The sequence below is a fragment of the Ictalurus furcatus genome, chromosome 6 (genome assembly GCF_023375685.1).
Source record: "Ictalurus furcatus strain D&B chromosome 6, Billie_1.0, whole genome shotgun sequence".
NCBI classification, from domain to species: domain Eukaryota; kingdom Metazoa; phylum Chordata; class Actinopteri; order Siluriformes; family Ictaluridae; genus Ictalurus; species Ictalurus furcatus.
Genome location: NC_071260.1, coordinates 32596105 through 32610231, shown reverse-complemented (window position 1 = coordinate 32610231; position 14127 = coordinate 32596105). Strand labels below are relative to the sequence as shown.

The 14127-nt window shown below is 44.0% G+C and overlaps 1 protein-coding gene across 3 annotated transcripts; it reads right to left on the bottom strand.

Moving 5' to 3' along the window:
• Positions 1–285: 285 nt before the first annotated feature.
• Positions 286–13838, bottom strand: tmtc4 (transmembrane O-mannosyltransferase targeting cadherins 4). 3 transcript variants are annotated; one of them, XM_053627720.1, is made up of 19 exons: positions 12315–13838; positions 11943–12124; positions 10471–10683; positions 10196–10311; positions 8647–8854; positions 7955–8039; positions 7755–7855; positions 7458–7550; positions 7197–7358; positions 6660–6862; positions 6083–6257; positions 5768–5899; positions 5473–5552; positions 5171–5278; positions 4945–5086; positions 4640–4754; positions 1918–2030; positions 1695–1764; positions 286–1444 (listed from the first exon to the last, which is right to left on the bottom strand). In XM_053627720.1, the coding sequence occupies exons 3-19, from the start codon at positions 10630–10632 to the stop codon at positions 1296–1298; spliced, it is 2214 nt and encodes a 737-aa protein (XP_053483695.1). In that variant the 5' UTR covers positions 10633–10683; positions 11943–12124; positions 12315–13838; the 3' UTR covers positions 286–1295. The 3 variants fall into 3 exon arrangements, with proteins under 3 accessions (XP_053483695.1, XP_053483693.1, XP_053483694.1); XM_053627718.1 differs by lacking the exon at positions 11943–12124; XM_053627719.1 differs by lacking the exon at positions 12315–13838 and having other exon boundaries at positions 11943–12308.
• Between the last annotated feature and the right edge of the window lie 289 nt (positions 13839–14127).

Here is a 14127-nt window from a genome sequence, read left to right as displayed (position 1 = left end):
CACACACACAGGGCAGCGGCGGGAGTCGAACCCCCGACCCTGGAGGTGTGAGGAGAACGTGCTAGCTCAAAAGTTTTCCCATTTTAAGCAACACGTCATATTAATGAGAAATGAAACATGTTTGCCATGTTGTCTGATGAGGTCACTGACACTACTGCAGTAACAGTTTCGAACTAGGAAGTGGAATCGTACGTGAGCGGATACAAACGGTGAAACGTCCCGGCGGCCAATCAAGCTAGCGGACCGGAAATAACTGTTGCATAATTAGACTTACACTCACGAGCGTTTTTTTTGTTTGTTTGTTTTATTTTATCAGCGATGCATTTCATTACTTCCTTCAGTATTATCATGGACACCATTTCCAGGTTGTACCTTAAACACCAGTGGTTCACGCTGTTAAAACAAACTTTCTAAAACTCTCATCTGACGGTGTACTCGCGGGACCAGCAACGCTCTTCAAATGTTCCCTAGCGGTGGGAGGAAGCAGGTGAAAAAATAGAAGTGTGCTGAACTTTCAACCGAGGAGCAGACTTGTTGACTGAAGTTGTGTCCTGGGGTCAGCCTTCAGCACTAACTTTCAAGATGAGCCAGCATGTGCGAGATGCCCCTTGGGGATGGCGTCCAGCGTCCTTTGAAGCTTCTGCTCCATGCTGTGATGTTTTCTTTTCTGCCATTGCTGCTGGCTTCCTGCTTGGGGTGACCCTTGAGCTCTTGTGCATCAACGATACACACTTGCAAAACACCTTTCTTACATTTTCTACAGGAGGCGACGAAGGGTTACGATCCATACTCGCCAACGCGTTCCGTCCATACTCTGGAACGTGCACGCAAACAAAAACCAACGGTAATCTCATAGCTATGTGACTCACTCTTGGTTTACTGAGGTTTTAAAACGCAATTCGTCAGTAGGACTAGCACATTCTTGATCAACGGCCAACGGTAACATGCTTAACAATTACAAAGTCAAATAGACTAATAAACAGAGGGCCAGCTGACATAACACGGTGTCCGAGATGAAAGACGAAGAATAAAAGATGGTGGATATGTTCCACATTCCTTAACACCAAGGGCCACATGTAAGAGAAGAACTTTATTCTGCTACAAAGCCACAGCTCTGACCCCCGAACACGTATCGCCGAGTCGACACCACCCGCCTTCATTTACATTCGTAACACAAACTGTTACCGTCCAAAATACCGTACACACTATAAACGAAGACGGTCTCTTTAATCCCATTCCTGGCATGGACTTCATACAAAATGTGGCATTCACGGCTTTTAATATCAAAGCCCGGTTTAACCGACCGTCCTTTGCTGTTGCTCTAACTTGCGTTTCAGCATGTTGTAGTTTTCCTTGGTCCCCGGAGCACTGGGATCCAGTTTTAAAGCGAGCTCATAATGCCTCTTAGCCAAGTCCAGCTTCCCCCAGCGGTGGTACAGAACAGCTGCAACAGCACAAAATACACAGTCCCTTAATACCAGAAACATTACAATAATCCATCATTAGCCTCCTTTAAGTCTGGACAACTGATCAGTGGTATCCAGCTTTGTTCATCGATTCATGCCAGTAGCAAACAGACCAAACAAAAAAAAAAAAGAAAGGGGGGGGGGTGCGTGCGTGGAGGGGGTGACTTCTAAAGACAATATCTTGCAGAGATGAACCCTGATACATTTCTACAGAAATGAAAAACCTACCAAGATTGCCATGGCAACTGGCGGCATTCGGATTGATCTTCAGCGCGCTCAGAAAGAAACCTTCCGACTCCTGAAAAGAAAACGAACTTGCGGTAGTGGTGTGCTGGACACAGCTAGTTATGATCTAGTACGACGTACATTTGTTGTTCTTCATTATGAAACAGTTTGAAGGCTGTCCTCGTCCTAAAACCGCGCTGTCGGAAAAGCCGTACGCCAAACATACCTTGTATTTCTGTTGCTTCCCCAGCACATTGGCTAATGAAAACATGATGGTGTGGTCTTTAGGTAGTATCTTCAAAGCCTCTTTTCCTATCATCTCTGCTTGCGCCAAATTGCCTACAGTCAAACGGAGAACATAACTAGGCGGAATTAATCAAGAGACATCAAACACACTTATCAGGACATAGCATAACTCTTTTAAATGTTAAAACAGAAACACGGCCTTGTTTCGGTGACTCTGTGGTGAAAAACTAGTTCAATAAAACACTCTCGCTGTTTGAGGATTTGAGCCGTATTCTTTTAAACAGGAGCCCTGTATTTGTCAGTGACGTCCAGACGAGTCCCCCCCCCCAACTGGTTCAGTTTTGTAATTAGGGTTCGACACAAGGGCTACTGACTTATTGATCTGGGTGTCAAAACTCGCTTTGGCCACAGAGTCGAAAGAGTCACAGTTCCCATCATACTGGCTGCTCCTTAACTAATTCATGAGCGGCAGAGACTCTCCTCCGCCACAGGAGATTGAACATAACTCATGCTTTGCGCTCGGGCGTGTCGATTCACTTCCAGTGTTCTGGGCTGAAGAATGCAGAGGAAGAGGTTCTCAGTGGAAGGATTTTTTAAAATTTATTTATTTATTTATTTATTTTATCCAGAGCACTCAACCTGGCTGGGAGAAGAGTGTGCTTAAAAAAGAAAGAAAAAAAAAAAAAAAACGGTTCTGTTTGAAAAGCAGGCCGTTCTCCATCCACACACCCGGGTTGGTTAGAACTGTCCACAAACAGTCCGTACGTACATTTCAAACCCTGATGAGATCTACTATCACTGTGTAGGGTGCGTATCACGTTTGGGAATCGTTTCCTCGAGTACGTTTCCCATGCCAAAATTCTTCACGCGATTATCTATCGATACATCATGTCCTGCGCATACACATTACATACACACAAACTATAAACACTACAAGTGGAGAATGTTAACGATAGTATTGGGCTGCATAAGAGCACTAGAGAATGGTTACTCGAGTTAACCGCTTGGCCTGTTTAAAAAAAAAAAATTAAATAAAAGCTAACTGGTTTAAAGGGTGGACTAATTATGTGAGTGTGCCCCGTGTGTCCGAGCGCAAACGATGCTCAGCGTCTGTAGGACGGAGCTTCAGACCTCACACTGACGAGGGAGAGTGTTCTCTCTCTCACTGTGGAGTCAAAGGTATTTCTAATAAGCACACTCACTCACTCACTCAGGTTATGCACATGATCACGTGATACTCTCCATCCACAAGGACTCGACGCCGCTCAACTGCTTTAAATTAACACGCCGAAACAACGATGTCCGTGGAACAATAATCGTGTTCGCACGCATACAATCGTCTAAAAATAAATTATCTTAAATGGAGTAGCGTTCTTATAATGTAGATCGCATTTCATGGTGAAAGCATAATTAACCTAATATTCCATTTCACATGGATCCGTACGCGACGTGCAAGATACAGGCCTGGATGTCCGTGAAGGTTACGCATGTCTAAAAACAAGGCATAATGATATATTCGGGGTATCTTTGTGACCGTCAGTGATGATGTATGATTAGACTTCACTTATAGACTTTACATGCATATTCAATATATATTTTCAAGCCTCTATATAATTTATCACTTGGTATATCGTTGATATTTGTGTCACTCTTAGGCATTAGACTGAAGAGGCTCTTTGGTCCGTCAATTGGTTATTAAACGCTACTTTAAACAAACAAGCTGCGGAACTGGGGGCGTGGTCAAGCACCGGTTCGGGAATGCAGGGCGGAGCCGGAGGAAGTGAGCGGTAAGTGGTATCTCACACGTGCTAACGAGTAGAGATCGACCGATTATCGGTTTCACCGATATTATTCCCGATATTTAAGCGCGTTTCCATAATCGGAGATCGGTTTTGTAATATCGGATGCACCGATCAATGGCGCCATCTTGTGTGCGTTTTGAGAATTGCGCGCAGGACCGTTAACGCACAAATTAGCTGTGTTACATAAACGCTTGATATGCTGTTTAAGCAGCTTGGCGCTAAGAAATCGAGTCACGTAACTCACGCAGTCACATAATCCGTTTACCTCATCAAAGCTTTTATTTGAAAAATAATAATAATGTTTTTTTTTAAAGACACACTTTAGTAGCAGTGCACTTTATTATTATTTTTTTCTGCACTCTTTCAGACCCCTCTATTTACTGGTGTATAAATAAGGGTTAGGGTTTTTTTTTCTCTCTCTCTTTGTTTTGTATGCGAGGCGGAAGTGAAATTGACAAAACTGTTAGAAATAAAACGGTTTGTTCGGTTCAGTGGTGTTTTTATCACTGTGTTTGACACAGAAGTAAAACAACAGATAAATAAATAAATAAATAAAAGTCGGTTATCTGGCACATAAGCATGCAAATAATCGGGATCGGTATCGGTTATAAAAACATCTCTATCGGTCGACCTCGACTAATGAGCGTTCTGTGTTTCAGTGACCGTCGGCACGGATAAAGACGGGGGAGACAAGGACCGCAGGAGAGAGAGCTGAGCAGCACAGAGTCGTGTGTATGTGTGTGTGTGTTTGCACAAGAAAATAAAAAGCCCTGAAAAGCAAAGGTGATCGTGAAAGAAATCAAGAGCCTTTTGAATTGTTCCACGCCTGCCTCCCGTGTTCCTGTGTCACACAAACCGATCGTAGCGACACCTGAGCGGTCGTTGCGATCTGAACCTTACCGATGTTATCCAGTAGTATAACCATGTTATTCCATGCCAGGCTGTGATCGAGCTTCAACATGGTGGCGTTCCTCCAAGCATTCAGAGCATCCACGTGCCGATTCTGATCCGCATACTGTAGGGGAGAGGGGGAAAAAAAGAAAAAAGAAAAGTCCGTTCAGATTTAACCGATTCAGTTTATTAAAAGTTTACACCAATCCTAGATCTCAACTAGTGGTTGTTTACAAAGGTGACGCCATCCTGGATATTATTTCAACAACAGGACTAAATTCAGTCACTGGTTTACATCTCCCTTTTACGCTCACCAGTCGGCCCAAATTGTAGTAGCAATCTGGATACTTCTTCCTGAATTTAATAGCATTCCGGTAGCTTTTCTCTGCCTCTTCAAACTTCTTCAGGCTGTTCTGCACGATTCCCAGATTCATCCAAGCAGCGGCAAAGTCAGGTCTCCGGAAAGGCAAGAGAAAGATGAAAGACATCGAACATCATCACCAACTCACTGCATGTTACATTAGTCTTTCGCTCACATACTGGATGAGAACAGCCGTAGACAGCATGTCTTCTGCCTCCTGCAGCTCGTTCCTCTCCTTCAGTATGTTTCCCAGATTGTTCATGGCATGGACATATTTCGGGTGCAACCTAATAACAGGAAACAATGTAAATATTGTACTACGTACAGACGTGTACAGAACACCGACAGGACGTTAGCTGCACATTTCTGTTCATCCCTTTTTTATACGAGTAACATCAGCACTTTTTAACATTTTAAAGTGCTGAATGTTACAAAGGCCTCGTTTGCTGGCTGCTAATAAAATACATTTCTCAGCACGTACCTCACAGCTTCCCTGTAGTACTTGATTGCAGCACTCTGGTTGCCTCGGTCAGCGAGGTTTTTGCCAACGTTATAATGAACCTGCAGAAGGAAGGAGGAGAGCCAGAAAAGGTCATCAAGCTTTACTGCTCAGACACGCTCGCGGTTCAGATAATTTGACTTTTTTTTTTTTTAACAATCCCAAGTAAGAATACAAGTGCCACCCCCTACAGCACTCTTTCTTTGTGTGTTCCTTTAAGAATGGTGTATGAAAGAAAGACATGAACCCGATCGAAAAGCCTTGAACGTGGCCTTACCTTAGCATTGAGCGGGCAGACAGACAAGGCACTGGTGAAGAGGCTCTGCTCAGACCTCCACTGCTGACTGCGCAAGGCGCAGCGTGCCACATTGACACCCAGCAGGGCCAACATGGCCGCCCGCAGCAGCTTCTGCAGGAGGGTGTGAGAGATGGATCAGACAAGCACATTAAAAAAAGTACATTAAACCATTAAACAGGACTGCATGGTGCCGAGAGCCTGAACTAAAAGCAGCATTAGGTACAATGATCCATAGCCTGAGGGTTCAGATTACGACGGAGGAGAGAGAGAAATGTCACAGGCCAGGATGCCTACTTTGGGTCTCTTCCAGCGGCAACAGCAGTGAGCCACTGCGTAGGCCAGGATGAGGCAGTAACCAGCAGTGGAGAGGTACAGCACACGCTCAGCGATCACAAAGCCGACACGGAAGAACAGATTACTGGCTGGCAGGAAGGGGATGACCAGCAGCACCAAACCAAACGTCAGAGTCCTGACAACACACACACACACACACACACACAGATGTCATCGTTCGAACAGGCTGCGTTTAGTATGGCTACGCCACGACAACGAGCTATCTCGGCGTTTTACAGCTCACCTGCGCGGAAACATTCTGATCAATGATTCAGGACTTTTACATATTCTTTACGTCGTGTCTCTAGAGCTACCATACAAATAATACTGTAAAGCGTGCTCTTTGCACTACAGAGTAAGAAGTGTGAAGTTTATTTAATTTAAACGCAGAGTACGCAAGTGTTCGCCGAAACGGGCACGATACGTCCGAGCTATCTAAACCCGAATACGCACCAACAATCCGTTTAACCAAAGCATGTGTAATGGAAGCTCGAGCTGCATTTCCACCCGCCGAGCGAGTGGAAAATGCGATTCTCACCTTCTCCCGCTGCTGTCTGGGGAGCACAGAGCTTGCCTTATCAAGCCAATCAAGCAGGCCCACAGCAACAGCAGCCAGATGATTCTCCAGTCACCGGCTGATTTAATAAGAGGTACACAGCCCATTGACCAATCAAAACACAGCCACCAGGGACACAGCAGCAGCCATGCATTCAAGGAGTAGTAGTAATTATAGTTCACAATCTGCCAATCAAAAGAGAACAGGAGGTGTTCAACATCAAAGGCGCAGCAAACGAGAAGAACATGAAGAAAAAAAAAAAGAAAAAAAAAAAAAGAGAGATCCGTCAAGACACTGTGCTAGAGAGATAAAACGAATGACGGTTCAGTACAAGGTTCAGGCAGAGAAGAGGGCGGTAACTGCTACAATAATGACACAAATATCAAACCCAGTACATGCACGCTACAAACAGATACGCTAAGAAATTATTTACACCCTCATTCCAAAGAAACTTTTAATGAGATAAAACCAAAACACAATCAACATTACCTCAAAAAGAAAGAAATAAATAAATCTTACCCTAAAAAAAACATTTTCATCAAAGGAAGCTGGGTTGTCTACTTCAGTGAAGGCTGGGGGCCCTGTACCCATAATCCTCCACCTTGCAAACAAAAGCAAGGAGCCCCCCAAAAGCAGCAGGGCCAGTCTGACCAGCAGTCCATTTCTGACCTTCTCAATAACCTGGACAGAAGATAGGAATTTAAAAAAACACGACAATCCGAACGGCCTCCGTGCTGTCACCAATTAAGTCAGCGTGTCATGTGTGAGAAGGACACTGACATCTGCGGCTTTTTTCGCCACTAGAAGACTGCGAGTCAAGTCATAGATATTCACGTTGCAGATCACGAGGATATCGAATGAAGCATTCACTCCCTGAGAAACAAAACAGATGCCGTTACAAACGTCACCCGATACTCTGCTGTCATACTGCTTTATATTAGAGACGCACCCATACTAGATTTCTCAGCCGATACCGCTACCCGATTATTCAGAGCGATATCGGCCGACACATCGCTTATATATATTGTATAAAACAAAAAACGCACGCATAAAATGTATGGATGTTCATATACATACCAAAACTGTAATGCCTTGCTCTTTACATAGCATTGCCACAGCGCAGAGCAGAAGGCTGACCATCATCCATGCCACGGAGAATTTCTCGGTCTTGTCCCCAGCTAAACCGACAGAGAAACACACAGCCACCGTGATACTTTACACTGCAGAGCAGCGTGATAAAGCAAACGAATCGGCAGTTTCTCCGGCGTTTCACTCACTCTGAAACGCTCTGCAGTACGAAAGGAAGGAGAGTTGGAAAAACAGGGCACACAAGAGGTCTGCCCGGCCCACGATGCCAGCCACCTAGAGGAAACACAGAGGGCAGCATGAGATTTTATAAACATAACACTCGCTGTTTAAGAAGCCTCTTTCTTTGAGAACGTTCTGTGGTTCGTTAAATAAAGCAAACAGCCGTTAACTAGGGATAAATGCTTTGCAACAGGGCAGACATTTCAGCAGCGACCGAACATTTTACAACCGGCTAAATTGGCTTTTGTTTGTACGGTGGTTAAAACTTCCGCTGCCCTCTGGCCTGTGAAATTGCTTGCATTTCTGGAGGTGCCAAGTTAATGACGAAGGCAGGAGGCCCCCCTCATTACAGACTTGCGGTTGGCCCTGGCTGGAGTCCTGGGGCATCGGCTGCATATCCTTTGATAAATCTAGTAGGAAAAGTCAGTGGTCTTTCTGAAGCTCCCCCACCGGGTCCTGCACAAGCCTCTCTGTACCTGATTAAAGAAGCCAGTCAGTGAAGTAGCCCATGCCTCAATGTCCAGTTCAATCACTATCTGATACATCTCTGGCACGTTAAAGCAGCTATCGCGCAGCCATTAGCAGAGCTGATCAGCCCCGGAACACACCTCAGAAACGCACACCAGCTGGCACGCCGCGTCACGTCGTCTTCTCTACTTACACTTTCGGTATGAACCGGGTGTGCAGCAAAGAACAGCGCCGCCAAGACCGATGCCTTCGGAGGGCTCTTCGTTTTCCCATCGCAGGCCAGACCAGCGATTAATACTGCGAAGACGTCAATCATTAATGCAGAGATAACACAGTGGAGGCCGATATTGAGCACGTGGAAGCCCGCCGGATGCAGTCCACCGGCCAAGAGGTAGTTAAGCCTGCAGACAACACAATCACAGTCACGTCAATACAGTACAAGTTCCCATCACTGTAATAAACACAGGGCTGCAATGTGATCAACCTTTCGCCGTTCCATCATCATGTGACACGGTTCCAGGCGCAAACCTTTCTGCAAGACAGAACTAAGCAATAAACAAATAAATAAAACTCTAAAGTAATGCATAAATACTATTATATAATATAAACTTATATACAATTATTTATATCTATATATCTTATGGTATATTATTTTTATGGATGCACAAAAAGCAATGAATTAAACTACAGTCCTAAATTAATAATGTATATTCTGGTGTGTGTGTGTGTGTGTGTGTGTGTGTGTGTGTTGGGTTCTTTTCAGTCGTATATAATTGGACAAACAATTGTGTTTAAAAAAAAAAGTTTTAGTCTGAAGTTTATATTTGTAACACTCGGTCTGTGGATTTTATTTGAAACAAACGAAACAATGGTACTGAAAGTTTGCCCCGCCCCCCAATCCAATTAATCGGAAAAAAAAAATTAAAAATCGCCGACTAATCGATTATGAAAATAATCGCTAGTTGCAGCCCTAATCACAAGCATATCAGTATACGTAGAGAAGCGTTTATACACACCACGTCCACATATGTACCTCCGATGGTTTCACATCGACGCGCAATATATACATTTCAATAATCGAGTGCGATATTTGCATATTCGTCTTCTTTTTACGTCTGCTTAATTCGCTATTTTTAAACTCTTCCCTTTGAACTGTAACGTTTAAATGTCCTTTGATGCCTTCCGAGAGTTGCCACGCTAAATTCGGTCGCATTGTATACGATAACGATGAAAGTATCTTACTTATCCGTGCAATTCTTTTGTTGACTTTGTCTATATGAACCTTACAAAAGCTGCATTAGGGAACGGTCAAATGAGCTATTATCTAAAACATATGCAAAATAGCGTCAGCCTCATTAACAGCATGAGACAAGACCTAGCCTAAATAACCCTTGTAGGGAAATTCCTCGTAGCCGAGATCAAATGGCAACGCCAATGCGGAAATTAGCAGAAATTTACATGAGAAAAGACAATATATGCGGCATCCCAATTTAACACCAATTATTGCTTCTTCCGTGAAGGAACTACTTGAGGCCACCTCTTCGGATTTCCTACTGAGAATAAAATTGCACTTCCAACCATTCGTCTTTAAATTATGCAAGGTCATTTCAAACTATTTCATATAAGCAGGCTAGCCCGTAATGTTATGTTAATGATCAGGTCGCTCAATGTCAACGCCACGTCGAGGAAGGAGTTACGACCCTTCAGATTCCCGCGCAGAGAAGAAGGCCAGGGGAGTTTACCTAAAGGTGAGAACGGTCAGCGGCCGGTAGGATTTGTGGCTGGAGTTGCTGCTCAGGTTGCTTCCCCAGAAGTCATTTTTCCAGATGTTGCTCAGAGGAGTGGCTGGGTCTAGGTCCTGGAAATCAGTCCAAACGGTACACTGGTTTAGCACAAACACCGTGCAGAACATACAAACAGTTATACGGAGAGCTGCTTGTCTGATATCGACAAGCCTACTTTCTTTTTTTGGATAGGACACGTCTTAATTGTGCTTGAACTTGAACTCAGGCGATACCTTGTTATTGAGTATAGCTTCTGAATCATCAAAGACGAAGTCTCCATCGTAGCTGTTTATGAAGCAAATCAGGGCCACGGAGGCCACTAGCAGGCGCGACTGTAGAGCTCGGATCTTCGGCCAGGGGATGTGTTGATCCCAGTGTGGTTCACACAGCGCCATTGTACCTTCCACTGCAGCTCCCACCGTCTCGCCATCTACTTCCTGCACGCACTGAACACACAGGAAGCAGCACTCACAATCGTCTCATAGAGTTGTTATATGGACACTTAGATTTAAATATACTGTCACGTCACAGTTCCCACAGCAACGATATCCTAATAAACATATGAAATATTCTTATATTGAAATATTTGTGGTGCTAATTTCTTGGTCGGTGCGTTATTTTGACATCACGGCGGGACGCTGTTAACGCAGCTATGCTGGCCTTTTATAGGAGGAAAATATGCAAAACGCACTAACATAGGTAAGATGGTGAGATTTCGCTCTTAGCGCCTATATAAAGAAATGAGAACTAGAATGGAGCGGTAGTGGAGATAAACACTGGGTTCAAAGTTACAGGACGCGATGCAGCTATATGACACGGTTACGCCGGGTGTGCGAGTTTCAATAGTCCTCTGCGACTGTTTCTTGTCAGACTGTACGAACATGATCCACGCTGTAAGCCGTGTCACACTGTAGGATCTCAGTTGTCATTAATGTTGGAACAGCTGCCACCGTTGGGCCCTTGAGCAAGGCCCTTAACCCCCTCTACTCCAGGGGGCGCTGTATCATGACTGACCCTGCGCTCTGACCCCAACTTCCTAACATGCTGGGATATGCGAAGAAAAGAATTTCACTGTGCTGTAATGTATTCGTGACCAATAAAGACTCATTATCATTTTTTTCTGATTGTTTTCTTTTCCCGATACCGATACCCATCCTCTACTGTTTTCTTTAAAAACTACCAAGAGCAAAAACTTACTTCCTATAACAAATACAATATAAAGTATAAATATAATACAAAAAAATCAATCCTAACAAAAGAAAAAAGTTTTCTTTCTTTGTATACGTAAACATTCCCAGACACAATTCCAATCTTTGCCATTTGTTACAGGATCCGATATCTGATCTTTTCTCCGATATCCTATCCACCTTATTTATTTATTTTTTAATTTATTTTTCTGCAATAAGATAAAAAAAGATATTTATCCACCCGATGGCGATACTGGACCCTTTCTAATTTCATCATGGGCCTTTTTTTTTTTTTTGCATAAAAGAACATCACATACTAATCAGAAATGCATAGTTGTAAAAGATAAATGAAATAAACAGTAGAATTGTATATTAATGTTAGAATTCGGGAACACTGCAGTGAAGACAGGAGTAATGCTGTATATGTATAGTAGCATATGTAAACTGTTAGGTGTTGTAGAGTCCAGTCTGTAGAAGATTCTAGATGAATATAATGTGCAAGTCTCGAAGATATTTACCAGTACATGGTGCAGTATGTGGTTTCTGCGTGACACGCCTACCAGAGAGAGCCACGCCTACCAGAGAGAGCCACGCCTACCAGAGAGAGCCACGCCTACCAGAGAGATACTCCTACCAGAGAGATACTCCTACCAGAGAGACACGCCCACCAGAGAGAGACACGCCCACCAGAGAGAGACCCCTACAACAGACAGAGACACGCCTACCTGAGTGACACGCCTACCGCTACAAGTCTGAGCATAGGGAAGAGCTCGCGCTACACAATCCCAGCACAACCCCCTCTCATAGGGCTTCACAGGAAAGGCATTCAGCTTAACGTTACTATCACATTCTATCAGATAACGGTATATTTTAAAATAACACACACACACCGCCAACGCGCGTGACTGGAGCACACTGCTGAAGTCGTACAGACCGCTTCGACCTGTAAAACTCAGCAATACGACCGTTTGTATGCAGAGCAGACGCGTGGCTAAAAGCTAACAACGTCCTCCATGTCTGAGGCTGATTTCAATCCGACCTCGCACATAGTGCACTCGGTAGGCCGTGTAAGCCATGAGTCTGTCACCCTTTCTAGTGCACTTACATAGGAAACGCGGACCCGTTTGAGATACAGCCTGCTCCATTCTCGCGCATGCGCACAACCTACGAGCCCTTTACAATGGATCCTCACGTGACTGAAGTGCAAACTTGCTCAGTGCAACAAGAGAAAAAGGATAAAGTTGTTTGTTCGCCACACAAATTATTGTTGTTGTTTTTTGTTTTTTTTGCAGAAGCAAATAATAACAGTCTACTGTTGTGTTTTATTGGAAATGAAACAAAAAATAAAAGTATTGAGTATGTATACACATATAAGCACAACCCCAATTCCAAAAAAGTTGGGACGCTGTGCAAAGTGTCAATAAAGGTAAATAAAAAAAAAGAAAAGAAAGAAAGCAATGGTTTGCGAATCTCATAAACCCGTATGGTATTCACAGAAGAACATGGAAAACATATCAAAAGTTTAAACTGAGGAAAATGTACCATTCTGAGGAGAGAAAAAAACATAAGGTGATTTTGAATTCGATGGCCGCAACACGTCTCAAAAAAGTTGGGACGGGCCAACAAAAGGCTGGAAAAATAAGTGTTAAAGCTAAAAAGGAACAGCTGGAGGAACATTTTGCAGGTTAATTAGGTTAATTGGCAACAGGTCAGTAAAATGATAGTGCATATAAAATAAAAGAGTGTCTCTCAGAAGTAAATCCATCCATCCATCTTCTATACCGCTTTATCCTTTTCAGGGTCATGGGGAAACCTGGAGCCTATCCCAGGGAGCATCAGGCACAGGGCGGGGTACACCCTGGACAGGGTGCCAATCCATCACAGGGCACAATCACATACACACTCACACACCCATTCATACACTACGGACACTTTGGACACGCCAATCAGCCTACCATGCATGTCTTTGGACTGGGGGAGGAAACCAGAGTACCCGGAGGAAACCCCCGCAGCACAGGGAGAACATGCAAACTCCGCACACACAGGGCCACGGTGGGAATCGAACCCCCGACCCTGGACGTGTGAGGCAAACATGCTAACCACTCAGCCACCGTGCGCCCTCAGAAGTAAATACGGCCATCAAATTCGAAATTACCTTCTTTTTTTTTAAACTAGTTTAAACATTAGTTTAAACATTTGACATGTTTTCCATGTTCTATTGTGAATAACATACGGGTTTATGAGATTCGCAAATCGTTGCATTCTGTTTTCATCTACATTCTACACAGCGTCCCAACTTTTTTGGAACTGGGGTTGTATAGCCTACAAGTATATATCAATTACATTTGTCTAACTGCAAGTCTGCAACTTTGTTTTTGTATCTAGTGATCATTATGAACAGTTTCTTCCTTGTCCATCCAGAGGATTGTGCTGTATAGTGTGATGTAAGTGATCACCCCATTCTCCTCACTCCTGAATAGATCACACAGGCTAGGACACATGTATATATAATGGCTGCGCTACACTGATGTGTCTGTCATGAGCATGCCGATCACTATGCCAACTCTCCCCCATCATCCAAACTGCTGACACATCAGTAACGCTGCATCAGCTCAGATTCCCTGTCTGCAACACAAATACCAGTCGAACCCGTCCCCAGCCAGTCCCCGGGACTGTATTCAGCTCCTGATCGTGGATTCTAAT